The following is a 17,831-nucleotide window of genomic DNA, read 5'->3' on the forward strand; positions in this document are numbered from 1 at the left end:
ATTAAAGGATTCGTTTCAAAGCAATTTTTTGCAATATCCTTATTAAGAAGGCATTCCCACAATGCCTTTAAAAGCAGATACCATTTTAAAAACTTGTTAAAACTTTTTAAAAATTGGCTTTTTTCAGATTTACTATAAAACATGAAGTTATTGAACTTTGGAGGGAAATAAACCACATAATTTTCTGCTTAGTTTACTAATTCATATTGGGGAAAAGTATCACATACATTCCTAAGCACTCCGTTTAGTTTTACTTTTTTTTTTTTTTTTTTTAAAGGCAGCTATTTACATGCTTTCATTTAGCCACTTGGGGAGCTTATAACTATCACACAGAGCTTAATGATTCATCTAGATTTGTGAGTCTGTCAGTCAGAGGTCCACTATGAGATATAAACTAGGGCAATTCACCTCATGCAAAGGGCAATGGATTTTTCACATTTACCCCAAAAATACAGGTATAGCTCTATAAAGTACAGTTACCTGAATCTGTTTTCTAGGGTTTTACAGCTAAGCAGAACATCATATATTCTGTCTTTTGCTATTTAGAAACACATACTGAACCTATAAAAGTAATTAGCCTGGTTTAGCTTCCCAAGTCAGAATTTCTACTAGGCAGACAATGCCTTTATCTGTAGGCAGTGTATCAGACACTAGCTTCCCAAGAATCTTAATAGGCAGTGCTACTGGTGCCAGACAAAAAAGCTTCACATCACTTAGAAGGTTCTTGAGAAAATCAGAGAAGGAAAAGATCTGTGTTCAAATTTTCCTACTTCCTTGCCCAACACTACATACTCTCTCTGAGCTGCCAAAACACAGAGGAAATTCCCCAGCTTTACCTGTCTGAAGAACTCCTCTAGCAGAGACATGGTCCAACGATGATGGAGGTCCCAGGCCTTGGCTGGATGACTGATATCTGCTGTATGCAACAACAGTGATAAGGCTTTCGGCTTGTCAATTCTGAAAACCCAAAGGATCAAATAAGTTAATTGCACTTGCAGTGGAGAATGACAACAAAAATCACACGTAAACAGGAAAATGTGGCCATGTTAGTGGAGTGATACCTGTGTTACTAAAACCTGACTACTATGAAAGATTGTCTTATTTCCCCAACATATACCATTCCTGTTGGAACAGAGACATTAAGAAGCGCAACGAGAAACTTTGTTCAGTTTTTCTGAGCTCCTTTCTAGGCTTACTTGCCTGCACAATCAGGCCTGAAGAGCCACTACATTTCCCATTTCATCTGGGCTGCATTTTATGCAGCTCAGAAGATAATTTAATCTCTACCATTTTACTGCAGTAAACAGGATCTGATCTCAGGGACGCTGGTGATTCTACACAGTAACTGGTAGATGTTTCCTTGTTAGAAAACTACTGTGAGGTCAGAAGGTGATTTTTGTGTCTGGTTCCACAGAAGGCAAAAGACTGGCAATTTCTTAAAACTATAACCTGAGAGGCTAGCCCAAGAATCCAGTAAACAATGTTTTCTTTGGATGGGTAGTCTAAGATTTTAACTCTAAATTTTGATTGCCTGATACACCTGGAAGAGCTATATCTTTTGTGAGGACAAAGTGGCTAGCCACACTCTGGTCTGATATAGGTATAATTCTGGGGGATTCTGTACAGATCTGTGTCTAGAGTGAAAAAAAATACCATCACTCAGAGCTTGATGCAGCGTAAAAGGAGCTTTATGAGAAAGCGCTGTAGACAAAATACTACAGCTCTCACTGTCTTACTAGGAAGAAGAATCATAGAATGGTTTGAGTTGGAAGGTACCAAAGATCATGAAATTCCTACCCCCCTGCCATGGGCAAGGCCTTCCACACAATGCTCCATCTGTTACATTCCAGTCCTTCCCTTGGTGCCTATCAGGTTGTTTTCATCTTGTCTCTGGTTATGGAGCAGGCCCCTTGCAGTGGTGGTATCTGCTACCATCTACACAAGGGCAATGCATTAGTTGTATTTCTGCAGATCTTATAACCTTGAGTCATACTCAAGACATAGAGGACACTCAGCTTGATCATGTCCTTGAAGTTACTGTCATATTCAAAGACTCACTACCAGGAAGGCTTATCCCAACCTTTGCAACTTTGGTCCACCAGCACAGAATAGAGACCTGTGTATAGAGGGATGCCAGTCCATTCCTAAGTGAACTGATTCAAAATTCAACAGCATAAACAGAATTGATGTGGACATCAAAGAGAGTGAGGGCCTCTGGAGAGGTGCTTTTGAAGCAAACACAATGGCAAAGCACCAGCTGAAATTCAGCCCCTCACTGCATGGTGTTGTGAAGTGACTCACCCTTCTGGCTGCTGCAAAGCATTCTTCATGGCTTTGATTTGCTGGAAGTGACAGGACATATCAGTGGCTAACACCATCTCAATCACCAGAGCTCTGAACTCCCTTTTGGATGGCGTCATGATGAGAGAAGCAAGGAAAAAGAAACATAAAAACCAGCATCAGACACACTTCAGATTCTTTTGTTGTCTATCTACAAATTATTGACAGCTTTTCTGCCTTTGCATGTCACTCTTTCCATTATCCCTCTTTCTGGGAGCAGGAAGAAGATCAACGATTTTCTACAAACACAGGAGTGGGAGGGCTGCAAATTAAGCCAGGTGGCTAATCCTTCCTAAAAGAAATCCTAGATCTTTGTGAAGAGAATATTAGCACTAGCATTCCCTTTTCAAGTAAGCACAAACCTCTTGGATTGATTTCTTTTACAGGACATTCTTAGAAGGAAGGAAAAAGATTCTTTAAAACCTTGAAACCTTTAGTTCACCTAAAATCAGGTGAACTTTTGAGCCTGGATTTCTATCCAGTTGACTAAAACTGGTCAATAGCTATTAATATTACTAAAGGAAAAACAGAATGTCAAAAACATTTCCTTGTAAATATACTGTATACATACCTTTGAGAACCTGCATTACTTCCTTGATATTACTCATTCAAGCTATTCCTTTATGTATTTTTGTTAAACAAATGTTTTAGGATGTGCTCGAAATTCCTTTGAAGTCAGTGTAGATGTCCTAGACATTTTTTAAATATTGGAACACTTCTGCTCTAGCATACAATGTACATTTCTTTTCTATTTCTCTCAATTCAGATACACATGGGTTAATATAGGAAGAACAGCCCAAGGTTACCATACCAGCTCAGGAGTTGGGAGATTCACAAATGGGTCAGTTTTCATTTAAAAATAAAAGTTGCCATTTTTCTTTTCATGAATCTTTCATGAAGGACATTGTCTATTCTGAGCATGTCTCTCTTGCCTCTGGTGGTTGTACTCAAGTTCCAGCCCCAGGCCACCAGTGCATAGAGACCCAAGACCTCTGTGCTTACCCAGTCCCATGGGTGTCACATAACATGGCCTCGCTGAAGTTCTGTACACACATTAAGATTGGCCTCACTCTACCTACAGCATACCCCCCTCATTCTTCCCACCCTTATGTACAGGCACTTGGGTAGCCAACAGCATTCAAGGAAACAATATGGTGGCTGAAAACCAAATTAGTTTAAATTTATGGGGATCTTATTTTTTGCCAGTCCTGGTCAGTTCCCTGGTTTGGTACATGCCCAGCAGCAAAAACTTCTCTGTCAATACAAGCAAAAGAAACCAGACAGGATAGGAGAAACTGTTCCTTTTAGCAGCAGTGCTGCAAACAGCAGCTTAAAACACTTGTGGAACAAGGACCCAAGAACCTGAACTCCCACAGCTGGAGAGAAAGTAGATTCACTCCAAACCAGAGACAAAGTAAAAGCCAGTGTGGGCTGAAATGCAGGTGTGATCTATCACAGACAAGATTACAACACCAAAATATTAATTTAATGTGGAAACCAATACATCCTCCCTAGGATACATCTATATAATACATCTATAACGCTTATACTTTTCCACAAGGTTGTCAGAAGTTTCTGTGCTCCAGAAGAACTTGAAAATATTTTAAATATTTTGGTTTTGCAAGCAGCCTGATAAATTAGAGGAACTTGTATTAAAATCAAGATGTATAAGTGTCTTTCTACAAAGGTCAAGGGTTTATGGTAAAAAAAAAAATGCAACCATGTGAAAGTGGTCACTAGGACTATTAGAATATTGAGGCTTGGGAATGGGTTTTGTTCGCAGTTCACCTCAACTGAAGATCTCTTGTGGACTCAAAGTCTGCTTTACAGATCTGGCTGTGTTGCTTCTCTAACCAATTAAGGATTTGAATATTTCTTATTATATTTTCTTGTTTCATCTTGTGGTAGAGATACATTTTCCTGAGGCCAGCAGCCAGGAGCCAGGGAGTTACTATGTTCTCATACCCATAACCTACCACTAAGAAAAAGTTCTGAGTTACCAAATTTGAAAACAAATTCTAAGATAACTTGTCCATGCCTTTTAACAGCCCCTTTAGAATTAGGGAAAGATATGATTATGTGGAGAGAGCAAGGTCAGGAAGAACAATTGGAGAAGAGGAAAGCCTAGATTGAATTTCCTGTTTCATTACTGTCACACACTGGAGAATAATTCGCCCTATGGCCAATATCAGAGCTTTGATTTTGTGTTTTCTAACCAAGGTCCTGCAGATGATACATGAAAACATGGTATCTGGCACAGTCCCATAAGCAATTTTTATGGCATCTTTACTACTGATTGCTGAGATAGATAGACTCTGGATGACTTGACATCTAAATGCTTCCAAGCCTTGCATTGATCTCCATCTGGGAAATATCTTTATTTGCTTTTTAGAATAATTACTTCATGCCCTTACTTTTTTTGCTTTAGAGAACATTACATCATTGGATGTGTCTTTGTATTCTAGCAAATGTATTCTAGCAAAGGACTCACATCCCCATGCATTCATGCGAAAAGGAGAAGAAAAAGACTGCTTTAGATCACTTGATCTCAATGCTATGAACCAATAGGAATATCTCTTTTGTGAGGTATTTTGCCCAGTTTGCCCAGTTGAAGTCTTGATTCTCATGGAAATTAATGGATGAAGGAAAAACACTACCTTCAAGGATATATTTTCAATGGCTGATATTCACTAAAGGTATAATATCCAGAATAAGAATGCAGCCATGCTGGATACATAAAAATCATTTGTTACAAGAAAACTGTGTGATTATGCAACCAATAACCTGCTATTTATTTACAAAAGAAGTCTCTGACCCAAGTTGTCTTCACTCAGAACCATTCAAGGTTTCTCACTGCAATCTCCAAAGGAATAAAGGCTGATTGACAAAGAGCTCAAAATTATCTAAGCGACAAAATCTCAAGCAGCTTTACTGACAAAATCAGAATTGCATGAAAGCTGTACTTCCCGAAGCTGTACTCTGATACAGAATTAAGGAGCTAAACATTTTCCAGATGCTTCTTTAATCCTGTACTTGACAGCAAAGGGCTTGCACACTGTTTCAATAAACTGCATGGAAATTATTAACAATGAAATACACTGCCAGAAAATACGTCTATAACAGTATCTTAGAAAGCATCTGTTTGCTTCGCAGTTTAGTTTCTTAATTCACTGTGATCTGTTTTTGTTATAGTTTCTTCATTTACTTGTTGATGACTTGCACAAATGGGATTCATCACATGAGGCAACCCAACTGACTTTCAAATATTTAATGAGGAGCAGAGTTTGTTTTTTTTTAAATGGACAGTGAAATATTGTTTAGGTACTAGTAAGCATTCATCTCTTTTCTTCTTGACTGCAGCCCAGAAGATCTCTTTCAGTCTCATCTGCTTTCTCTACAAAACCTATGCCCATTTCTTTTCCAACTGTGAAATCTAGGTCTAATTTTCTACATTTATTTCCTCAAAATGCATTCCTTAACTAGATGACTGAATACCACAGAGCTGATGAAATCCACATATACCTCTAAGATTGTGAAATGCGCTGATCATCAGATCTTCTCTTAGTAATAATGTCAAAATATAATGAGACCTTAGTTCAAAACAGCACTTAAGAATTTGCTCTCCAAGGGCCATCACTTGGGCTTTTTGCTAAAAGCGATTTATCAGGTATGTCTACAAAAATAAAATTAAATTTAGATATGCTTTAACAGTTTCCCAAAGCATCCTTTCATGTTTGGGGTCCTATTGATACTGAGAGACTTATTTTTGAGTACCAGTCTGAGAAACGGTGGGCTTCTTGGTTTTTTTTTTCTCAGCACCATAGATCCTGCTGATATCAACTGATATTTGCAATGCTTCCCAAATGTTTGCCTATGGGATTTCAAACTGGCATGCAAAAGCAAAGGCACATAACAATCATAACATCTTGGCATTAGAGCACATCAAGATAATGGTCTTCATTCTGCAGCTGTTGCTCATTCAGCAGCTACAAAATAATACAGCCCTACTTGAGAGAGAACAAATAAGCAATCTAAACCACTCAATATTTTTGTTCAGGCGGTTAGAGTATTTCTTAAAAAGCAGACATATTAATCTTTGAAACTTTAGGTCTAAACATATACCTCAACAGAATACACGTTTTGACACTAGGAAATTAATGAGAAACATCTGAAGCTAGTTTTGATTCAACCACAAGCAGTTTAAAGCCCCAAAGCAGACTGTTTTCCTAAAGAAAGTGTCTATGCAATGAAACATTCTCAAGCAGCTGCTCTGCTGATCCTTGTAGACAGTGGCTCTAAGGCTGCTGTTTCTAGTCAGTTCCTTGCATTTCCTTCGCCAACATAAAAGGAAGCAGCAATTTGCTGGCAATATTTGACAAGGCATTACCAACAGTAGCTAAAATAAAAAATAAAAAATAAGATTTTTAACACCTCATTGCAGATAATTTTTTTTAAAGTTCCTGCTTGCTGCCCACCATGAGACTATTTTCTATATTGGGGGGTAGGATTTCTCAAGCTGCTCCCCCACAACACTCACATTGATTGAAACCAGCCACTTAAGTTCCTGAATCTTATTCCCAGCTCTCAGCTATAGGATTATGTCACCATCCACAAGACAAAATAAAAGGGAAATTCAGGCAAAAGTCATTAGGAAGCAGAGCCTTCGCTAACCAGCTTACTAGAAGCCAAGACTCTGAGAAAGGCTAATTTCCCCTCATTTCCAGTAAGTCAGATGAACTGACTGCTCAGCACTGTATCACATTTAAGCGTATGCAGGAGGCATCATGCTTTATGTAAGATCCCACAACTCACTTTCCCTCCTATGAGAAAGACCACGGAGCAGGATTCTTCCTGTCTGTCAGATTGGGCTATTTTTAATGTACCATCCTCTGGAGTTCAAAATTCCGCAAAAAAGGCAGAAAGTTCCCTCACCAGTTTCAACTGTCTTTTATTAGAAAACAAATCATGGACTGATTTTGGTACCTAAATCATATGTTGCATGAAGCTTGTTTTAAATTATAGCTTCTTACATCATGTTGGCATATACAGTATGCTGATTTATGTTTCTTGGACCTTATTCTTATTTCCATTAAGGCCCATTTATAATTTCCAAGCAGGGGGTGTCAAAGTAGATAGAGGTTATATTTATGCTCTTGCATGAACAAACAGTTGTATACCTCTTCACTAATTTACAGACAGATGCATATAAAGGGTGTCTGTGAACTGCTGAAATTACATGGGAGTCAAATTGTATATTATTGTTCACCGTCACAAAATCTAGTCTCACTGCTATCTGAAGTAAAAAACAAATGCAGAAATAAGCAAGACAAACACTTTTTAAAGATTTTTTTTTCTCTCTTAGTAATAGAAATACTAATGTACAATATACAGTGATGCATATTGCTCTTCAAACAAGGCAATAACAGACTATGGTGATGCTGCAATGTTCCAAAGCAGACACCATGTTCATTTTTACCTCCAGTCATCCTTTGAGAGATTAGACAAAATATTCATCTCTTCATCATCTTGCAAAAGACGATATGCTGCACTAACATGGTGATTTTCAAGCACAGATCGGTCATTATATAGAATGGCTGAGTCTGACCTGGGATTTAAAAGAAGATATAGGAAAGGTTATGCTTCTTCCCTGTCTAAAGTGTCTCACATTCAAAAGTTTTTCTTTGATCAGCTACAGAGGTTAGATCCTACAGCATAGATACAAGCATTTCAAGAGAACTTCTAATACTTTGTTTGTCGTTGTTATTCAGTAAAAACAAACAAACAAAAAAAGCAACAACAACTAAATATAAAAATTCACCACAAAATCCATTTCATCAGCTGAAACTCACATAGTCTTTTTATTATATGCTTAAGAAAAAGTTACTGAGACCTTTCTGACTGAGAGCGATACATAAATTTAGGGTTGAATCATGAGGCTCCTTTTCAGCTCTTGCGTATGGTGCTCTCAAGTCGAAGCCATAGTGTAGCCAGCTAAGTAATTGTGAGATGCACTCCTATACTGTTTGCAGAATAGTAAATTGGCTGTAAGCAAGATATAGCTGAACACCTTCCTGTCTTCTGTGCATTAGGCTCTGCTGTACAGAAGGCCAAATGCCAGTGGGATAGAATAAGACCAAAGCTACAGAATCACACAGAATCACAGAATTTTCTAGGTTGGAAGAGACCTCAAGGTCATCGAGTCCAACCTCTGACCTAACGCTAACAGTCCCCACTAAACCATTTCCCTAAGCTCTACACCTAAACGTCTTTTAAAGACCTCCAGGGATGGTGACTCCACCACTTCCCTGGGCAGCCTGTTCCAGTGCCTCACAACCCTTTCAGTGAAGAAGTTCTTCCTAACATCTAACCTAAAACTCCCCTTCACACCTTAATTTTAAGCTCCAGGGCATGGATCTGAATGGCTAAACCGATCTGAACACAAAGTGCTTGCTGGAAGTTAATGGCAACAGGAAGTGAATATGATTTGTTATAGTCCCCACCCAGTTCTGCTTCCCAGAGAGCCGTGTTAATTTTTGTCCCCTGACATTTCACACCCTCTGTTATTCAGTGTTAAAAAATTAAATTACCACTGTCCTTCCCTGAACTTTTCTGTAGTTATTTTCTATTTGGGAAATACAGCATATCTCTAATTCTTGCATGCATGAAGCTGTAAGTAGTAGAGTGAAGCTTATCCCAGAACAGAGACATAAACTTGTTTCAGAGTACCTAAGCTTTCCTGAGCATATGTGTGATCTAACCTAGCAACCTTTGCATACCTGGGGTACACAGCATGATTCATCTAACATACTCCAGCTATCTAATTTAGGGTAAGATGCAGTGCATGTTAGAAATATCCAACTGTGCAGTACCAGTCAAGGACATCTAGACAGTTTACTGTTGCAACCAGTTATTCTCTAGGAATTTACAAAGATTTTAAAATGAGTGCAATAACTGATTACCTGAAGAGGTAATAGTAAACATATCCCCTTCTGCAGGTATGGTTTTTCACTAAGTAATATTAGTATGCGTAGTGCTGGTGTTCACTGATGAACACAGATATCAGGGAACCCTTGAACTATAGTATCTCCTCTAAAACTACACCTCAGTGAAAGACATCAGTCTGTACAGCAATCAGTCCTCAGCAACTTTACACAGAAGCATTTATGGACCTTTCTTTTTCCTGATTACTAGTACAGAACAATGCTCAGGAACCTAGAATACTCATTTTCAATTGAATGCTTGTAAGAGAAAATAAAATATTGCCTAAGGAAATGAACATTCCTCCTGAGCCACTTGAAGGCAAAGGCTTCTGCACTTTTCTGTGTGGCTATGCTGTTATTCTCCAGAAATTTCTCCTTCTGTTTCACAACCCTTCATCATGATTTATGATGCCCTCACCGTGTCTGGATGTGAAAGTTGTTGGTAGTTCCCGTGTGTTCATAGTCATGGATAGCAGCTGCGAAGATCATAGCGAAGATCTCCAGCTCTGTCAGCCAGTGCTGAAAAGAAATTACAGAGCAATCAGATAAGCTGTCATTTTCCCAGGCATTAAGGCTTTTGTCTTTTAAGGCAAGTTATCCCCTGCTGACAGTCAATGCTGCACATCATTGCTTTTCCCCTGCAGCTTGCCAGCTATTTTAAAGCAAACCTCTCTGGCTGATTCACCAAAGCTGAACCAGTGTTTTTCCTGAAGCTTCATCTAAATAAACTGAACTTCAGCAAAATAGTTTCAGGAACTAATATGTCTTAAGACAAAGGCTTAAGACAGAATGAGGGAAAAGAGTTGCCCTTCTTAGATAGCGATGTGTAAGGATGAGAAGGAAAGGTCAATTTTTTTTCAAGAAAAAATGGATGATATATATACAGGTATGCACATACCACCAAGGTATATATTTGCAGCTCAGCTGACCTTTGCAACAGAGTCTCAAATACAGAAGAATGTCACTTATCTCCACTAACTAGAGGAGTCATTGTCAATCACTGAATCATGAGGAGGACACAGCCTCACAAGATGTACATCTTGTTATTTATTTATCATTCACAGAAACATCTGAGAAAGCCCTAAGGTTGTTTTTCTTTTTTTTTTTCTTTTTTTTTTTTTTTTCCCTAATCACCTAGCTGAAGTCTTATTTTTCAATGCTATTGTCACTTTCATCTTGGATTTCTAAATGACTCAGATGCTTTTAATAATTTTTCTGAGTCAATCAATCTTTTTATTTCTGTTTTTCCACTGGTAACAATGCAAAGAGTGCTGTTAGGATCAAGTACCTCAGAGACAAAAGGCTCTAGATACTGTAGATGCTTTAAATATTTGTATGAAATGCTCCTACAATTTGGAGAAAACCCTTACCACAGTGGTTGCCAAACATTTTTGTAACAGCACACTATATTTTGACTAAAATTCACATAGGAACTGTCTTTTAATTCAAAGCCCATTAAAGGCAGAATTGTTTTGTAAATCCATTCTAGACATCTGCTGTAGCTCAGGGGCAACCCGATTAACCATATGCAGGGGAAACACAGATAACTGTGGGGCCCTGCACACACAGCTACCTGTCCAGCTCTTCTCCTGCCTTTCACAGCCATCTCTGCATAGCCATAGCAATCATAATATTTTCTCTCTCTTTTGTTTTGTTTTGTTTTGTTTTGTTTTCTTATTTGTCATCTTCATGCCTGAACAGCCCCAGCACCTCTGGGTATAGAGGTGCTATATGGGGCTATATATATATATATCTCATATATATATATGAGATAGCCCTAAACATCAATGGCTGTGCAGCTGGAGAATGAAGCTCGTCTCAGCTTTAAAGATCTCCTTATATTAAATGCGGTTTGAAGTTATTTTCCGGGTATTTTGCACAACGACACTGACCATCATCAAGGTAGGTCTTGACTTGCTTTTTACTTTTTTTTAATTGTTTTTGAGAAGTGTGAGGGTGAAGAGATCAAGAAATGAGCAGACAGAGAAACTAAACTACCTTCTCCTTTTTTATACAGATGGTCAAGAACAGGAACAAACAGTGCTGGTAGTGGAGAAATAACCATCATGCTTCTATTTTCAAGTGTGAATTGTGTATAAGGAATGCTTTACAGCTGATAGAACATGGTTTCAACTTTCAAGCACCAAACTTCTGAAAACTACACTGTGAAAAAAAAAAAAAAAAAAAAAAAAAAACACATACACACACACAAAAAAACAACCTAGGGTTTCCAGGCTTCACACATAGATTTGAACTTCATTTTCTCAGCCGTGTTCTATCATTTTCCAAATGGAGATAGTCCACATGATAGACAAAAATCCAAAAATCAGGCAGAACCACTCATGGACTGGCAGAGCAAATCCACGTTAAGCAAGTAGAACCACTACAGGACACATACCCAGCTGGTCTAATGAATCCACTTCGGACCTTCTGGGCATCATCTGACAAGTCCCATTCCAGCAGGGTCTTATGACCCAAGCTTTAAAATGACACCAAGGCAATGAGCTCTGTGCTTCCTTCTGTCTCCTTCCTTAATCTCTTAAGGTACATAAAGGAAAAGTGCAAACTTGCATGCTCTATCAAAGCATCATTTGCTGAACAATATCAGGGTAATGTAAGTTTTCAATAGGATGTAATATACCTGAGGAGAAGTTTTAAGTATTTGAGGAAGGCAGCTCAGAATACAGACTGAGATTACGGTTGAAACCTGTGGCTAATTAAGTCTGGGAAAGCAGCACAAAGTCAAAATAGACTTGTAATATGAGAAAAAATAGCAGGCAAACAATTGGAAACTTTTAGTTCCTTTTTCCTGCTATAACCTTGTAAGAAAAAGCAAACAAGATGGCAAAGAGCCAGCAGAGAACGGAAGTAATTCCATCAAAGTTGTGATATTACCCTATACTAGTCTCTAATGGACTTCATCTTGCAGAACAGAGCACTACTGTTAAAGAACAAAGACATGGAGAATGATTGAGAAAGCAGCAGGATACTGTTACGGGTGAAGAGAGCGAGGAAATGTGAAAGGTTTTCATTTCTAAAGGGCTGACAAAATCAATCCAGAACAAAACCTTCAGTGACGATGGAAGGGTGGGGAGAAAGGCATGAAAGAACAAGTATCGGCTTCCAGAATGGGAACAAAAAAAAGTGTAATGAGGCATGATTGTCTTTCACAAACATATAATAGATATGAAGAATTAGCTACTCAGGGAAGTCATTGGCATGTAAACAAAAGGATCGATGCATGCAGAAAGAAAAAGGAAGAGGAAAGACTAGTGTTTCCAAATCTAACAAAATGAATGAAATGTATTGCCAAGAAAAAGCGGCAAAACAAACACAGCAGTAATTAGCCTATTTCCTTGCACTGAGTTTATGGTCCTTTGTTTCAAAGCATTTACCATTTTCAGAGCCCATAAGCTTATGATGATCTGCTTATTAACCACAGTAGTGCACAGGAGAGGAGGATCTCGCTTCCCTTTGGTACAAACAGATGTGACATAAATCCTGCCCTTCTGCAGTTTTACAGGTCTTCTGCATAGAATCACAGAATCACAGAATTTCTAGGTTGGAAGAGACCTCAAGATTATCGAGTCCAACCTCTGACCTAACACTAACAGTCCCCACTAAACCATATCCCTAAGCTCTACATCTAAACGTCTTTTGAAGACTTTGTGACTCCACCACTTCCCTGGGCAGCCTGTTCCAATGCCTAACAACCCTTTCTGTAAAGAAGTTCTTCCTAACATCTAACCTAAAACTCCCCTGGCGCAACTTAAGCCCATTCCCCCTCGTCCTGTCACCAGGCACGTGGGAGAACAGACCAACCCCCACCTCGCTACAGTCTCCTTTAAGGTACCTCTAGAGAGCAATAAGGTCGCCCCTGAGCCTCCTCTTCTCCAGGCTGAACAAGCCCAGCTCCCTCAGCAGCTCCTCGTAGGACTTGTTCTCCAGGCCCCTCACCAGCTTCGTCGCCCTTCTCTGCACCCGCTCAAGCACCTCCATGTCCTTCTTGTAGCGAGGGGCCCAAAACTGAACACAGTACTCGAGGTGCGGCCTCACCAGAGCTGAGTACAGGGGGACAATCACCTCCCTAGCCCTGCTGGTCACACTGTTTCTGATACAAGCCAGGATGCTGTTGGCCTTCTTGGCCACCTGAGCACGCTGCTGGCTCATATTCAGCCGACTATCCACCATCACTCCCAGGTCCTTCTCTGCCTGGCAGCTCTCCAACCATTCCTCTCCCAGCCTGTAGCTCTGCTTGGGGTTATTGTGCCCCAGGTGCAGGACCCGGCACTTGGCCTTGTTGAACTTCATGTAGTTGACCTCAGCCCATCAGTGCAGCCTATCCAGATCCTCCTGCAGAGCTTTCCTACCCTCAAGCAGATCGACACACACGCCTAACTTGGTGTCATCTGCGAACTTACTGAGGGTGCACTCAATGCCCTCGTCCAGATCATTGATGAAGATATTAAAGAGGACCGGCCCCAGCACCAAGCCCTGGGGGACGCCACTAGTGACTGGCCTCCAACTGGACTTGACTCCATTCACCACGACTCTTTGGGCCCGGCTATCCAGCCAGTTTCTAACCCAACGAAGCGTGCGCCAGTCCAGGCCACGAGCAGCCAGTTTCTTGAGGAGAATGCTGTGGGAGACGGTGTCAAAAGCCTTGCTGAAGTCAAGGTAGACCACATCCACAGCCTTTCCCTCATCCACCCAGCGCGTCACTTTGTCATAGAAGGAGATCAGGTTCGTGAAGCAGGACCTGCCTTTCATAAACCCATGCTGACTGGGCCTGATCGCCTGCTTGCCCTGCAAGTGCTGTGTGATGAATCTCAGGAGGATCTGCTCCATGAGCTTCCCTGGCACTGAGGTCAAACTGACAGGCCTGTAGTTTCCTGGGTCTGCCCTCCGGCCCTTCTTGTAGATGGGCGTCACATTTGCTAGTCTCCTAGACTGCTTTCTCAGGGCTGTGTTGTGCTTCCAGGATATGTCAGGGAAGTTGAAGTCCCCCACGAGAACAAGTGCTGAAGATTTTGCAACTTCTGTCAGCTGCTTGTAGAATTCCTCATCTGTCTCCTCGTCCTGGTTTGGCGGTCTATAGCAGACCCCAACCAGGACACTAGCTTTGTTGTCCCTGCCGATCCTAACCCAAAGGGACTCGACCTTGTCATTCCCAGCCTCGAGTTCTACAACATCGAAAGACTCTCTAATATAGAGAGCCACACTACCACCCCTTCTGTGCTGCCTGTCCCTTCTGAAGAGCTTATAGCCAGGCATTGCAGCACTCCAGTCATGAGACTGGTCCCACCACGTCTCCGTGATGGCAACCAAGTCGTAGCCTGCCTGCTGCACGATGGCTTCCAGCTCCTCCTGTTTGTTACCCATGCTGCATGCATTGGTGTAGATGCACTTCAGCTGGGCCATTGCCTTATCCTCCAGCCTTGCCATTGTTCCCCCTGGCACAGCCCCAACAATCCTAGCTTCAGCCCCATCCCCCTTCCTACCTAGTTTAAAGCCCTCTCAATGAGCCCTGCCAGCTCCTGGCCCAGGATCCTTTTTCCCCTAAAGATAGGGACCCGTCTGCGGCCATCAGGCCAGGTGCTGAGTAAAGTGAACCCTTCTTAAGTAACTCTTGACAGTATCAAAGAAAGAATTGTCAGCTTTAACTTTTGCACCACATTTGTACCCACTTGAATCCACCTGTCTGTATTCACAAAAAAAAAATCATATGGTAATTCCTAATAACAATAAAGATTAATCAGAAAATAATACCAAATAAAATACTGATCACACCTGAACATCTGAGCTAAAGGAAAGCAGCTCTTGGAACTTGTTCCTACCATTCATGCTTCTGTAATAATACTCTAGGAGAAAAACATCAGACTAATTCCAAATTCATTATGTCTATGATGTCTATGTCTATGACGGAACCCAAAACATTCTCCTTTGCACGTCTAGCTATACCTAACTCATTCCAAGGCATCATCCTGAGCAAGAAAATAACAGGAAAACTACAGAGATTTCAGGCACTGCATGTGATTAGAAGGAAAGACGATTTTTACTTGAAAAGAAAGCAGATGAAAAAAAAAAAAAAAAAAGACTGGAACTAAATTGTTGTAAATAACATGAAACAGAAGAGAGGAAAATGAACAGTATAAAGACAAACCACACAATTGTTTCTTCCTTTTGACACTAGAACAAATGACTGCTAAGTAGACTCTAAGTTTGAAAAAAGGACTTTTTTACACTGTAAATAATAAGCTAAGAAGGCAAATGAGGGCATTGTTTCTATTTTATGTTTTTTTCTTTTACGATTTTTTTTAATGATCACCTTTTATGATTTTTTATTTGTTAAACCAAAGGCCCCAACATGGTTTCTGACATCAAAGTCTTAATTTCCAGACTGTCCAAATTCCTTGCATAGATATTGTGAAAGTGATGAACTGAATGACTGTTTACCCTAGGGGAAGGAGCAGATATTGATATGAGAAAATTCTGGAAAGAGGAAAATATCCCCTACCTTTCTTTAGCATGTATGAACACACTACATACATGTATGTTTGTAAGAAGTACAATCCTGCTGTGAGCAGGAGATTGGGATAGATGACCTCCAGAGCTCATTTCCAAACAACAGTAATCTACTCACATTGAGATGGGCTGTATCCTGTGGGGAGAAGGGAGAAGTAAGAGAAGTAAGAGGAGGAGGAGCAGGAAGAAGAAGAAGAAGACAAAGAAGAAGATGAAGACGAGGAAGAAGAAGAAGAAGATGAAGAATAAGAAGATGAAGAAGAAGAGGAAAAAAAAGAATTCTAGTAAGGGAAGCAAAGCTGAAATGTTATTGTTGGCTTGCAGTGTTGCAAGTCCCTTGTTCCTGGTAGCAGGAGAGTGCTTTCCTATTGTGCTACATTAGATGCTAAACCAAATGCGACATATTTGGCTGTGGGAACAACTAGTGCATGGGATTATTTCTGGGAAACAGCTGACAATTCACTACAGCCTCCAGAGTGCAACTCCACCATAACAGCCTGCATGGGATACTTATCTGCATGTAGTTTATTACAGCAGGAATAAAAAAGCAAAGGGCTTAGTTCAGGCAAATGAGTCACTGACTTCAGTGCCAGCATTTACATACATTGCACACAATGCACACAAATTCTCGTTTCCTTTTTTTAGATGTAAATCTTGAATATGCACATTATTTGACCTCTGCAAATAATTTGGAGCATTGTTTCTTCTAAAATAGATGAAAAAAATGATTTAAAGATGTAAAAAAGGAAGCACTTTAATACTGAAGACTTCTTTTATATTTGTCAGTTCAAACCAAGCATCGCAACACCTGAAGACTTTGAAAAGCATGTGGACATAGGTAATTTACTGGACATAAGTAAACACATGACAGAACAAAAGACATAATCTAAAGGATGATAGGTTTGTGCACTTACCGCCACATTCAGATAAGGTTGGAAAACATTACAGAGAGGGTCGAAGAGAGATGTTTAACTTTTTTGTTTGTTTGTTTTATTTCTCTGTCAGACTGGAGACTGGGATGCACACAGCTGTTACTTTTGCTCTGACTTGCTCTAGCACTCAAACACCTGAATAGTTATTTCTGGAATTCCCTTTAAAGTCTACAAAATGCCTACATTATAGTGGCTTGTATAGCAGCCTTGGCTAAACAGTCCCCAGAAACTTTTTGCAAGATATGTTGCCACTGAGGTGCCATTAGGACATATTTAATGATGCTAATATTGCAAAAGGCCAGAAAATATTTTACATGACATACCTTCAGAATGATCTGTCTTTAATCTGGGATAACACCTTTGTTTCAGAGAAGCATTGTGTATAAAAGCAGAGGAAAAGCAAGTAGACTGAAATAGTTTAATCTTCATTAACTTTAAGAAAATATATTCTCCAATCTCCAAGAAGAAATTAGGTAAGAGAAGAGGCCATACTTCTTTCAAAAGTCTCCTCACTGCTATGAAAATGCACAACTATATCCTGAATACATAGACTTCAATGAGCACTGAATAGAGTTCAATGGAGAATCAAAGTTATTTAACTCAAATTGTAATTGCAGTGAGTTATTCATTTAATAACTTGACTGAAGAAAAATAATCCAAGCCTTTAAAACAAGTAACCTAAATTTAAACCCAAGAAAAGAACAAATAATGTAATCCTGGGAAAACAAGAAGCTGGAGACCAGTGAACACCAAGAGAGGTGGTGTCAGGAAAACAAGTAATGAAATACAAGTTGGAAGTCAAAAGACTGGAACCAGTCAAGAAAAAGGGAGGCATTAGGATCACCTGTATCCATGAAAGGGCAAAGGCTGTGGGTCTGGCAGCACAGTCTGCACTGTCTACCTCAGTGGCAGCTGATAGCTCCACCCAGGCAAAGCTTCTGAGGGATGAGGCTGCATTGCAGACTTCTGACTGCTGGAAGTGCTTAGTTGTTTTTTGTTTGTTTGTTTGTTTGTTTGTTTTTGTTGTTTTGTTTTTGTTTTTGTTTTTGTTTGT

General features: G+C 39.9%; 1 protein-coding gene across 14 annotated transcripts in view; it reads right to left on the reverse strand.

Moving 5' to 3' along the window:
- PDE1C (phosphodiesterase 1C) overlaps window positions 1-17,831 on the reverse strand; it is a 369,737-nt gene that overhangs the window by 51,730 nt on the left and 300,176 nt on the right. For all 14 annotated transcript variants that reach the window (XM_084509312.1, XM_084509305.1, XM_084509314.1 and 11 more), the window contains 4 exons: window positions 9,739-9,839; window positions 7,817-7,945; window positions 2,302-2,403; window positions 837-957 (listed from right to left, as the gene is read on the reverse strand). In XM_084509312.1, coding sequence (XP_084365438.1) covers window positions 837-957; window positions 2,302-2,403; window positions 7,817-7,945; window positions 9,739-9,839 — 453 coding nt within the window. The remainder of the gene's footprint in view (window positions 1-836; window positions 958-2,301; window positions 2,404-7,816; window positions 7,946-9,738; window positions 9,840-17,831) is intronic.

The sequence above is a fragment of the Aythya ferina genome (assembly GCF_964211825.1).
Source record: "Aythya ferina genome assembly, chromosome: 2".
In the NCBI taxonomy this organism is placed as follows: Eukaryota; Metazoa; Chordata; class Aves; order Anseriformes; family Anatidae; genus Aythya; species Aythya ferina.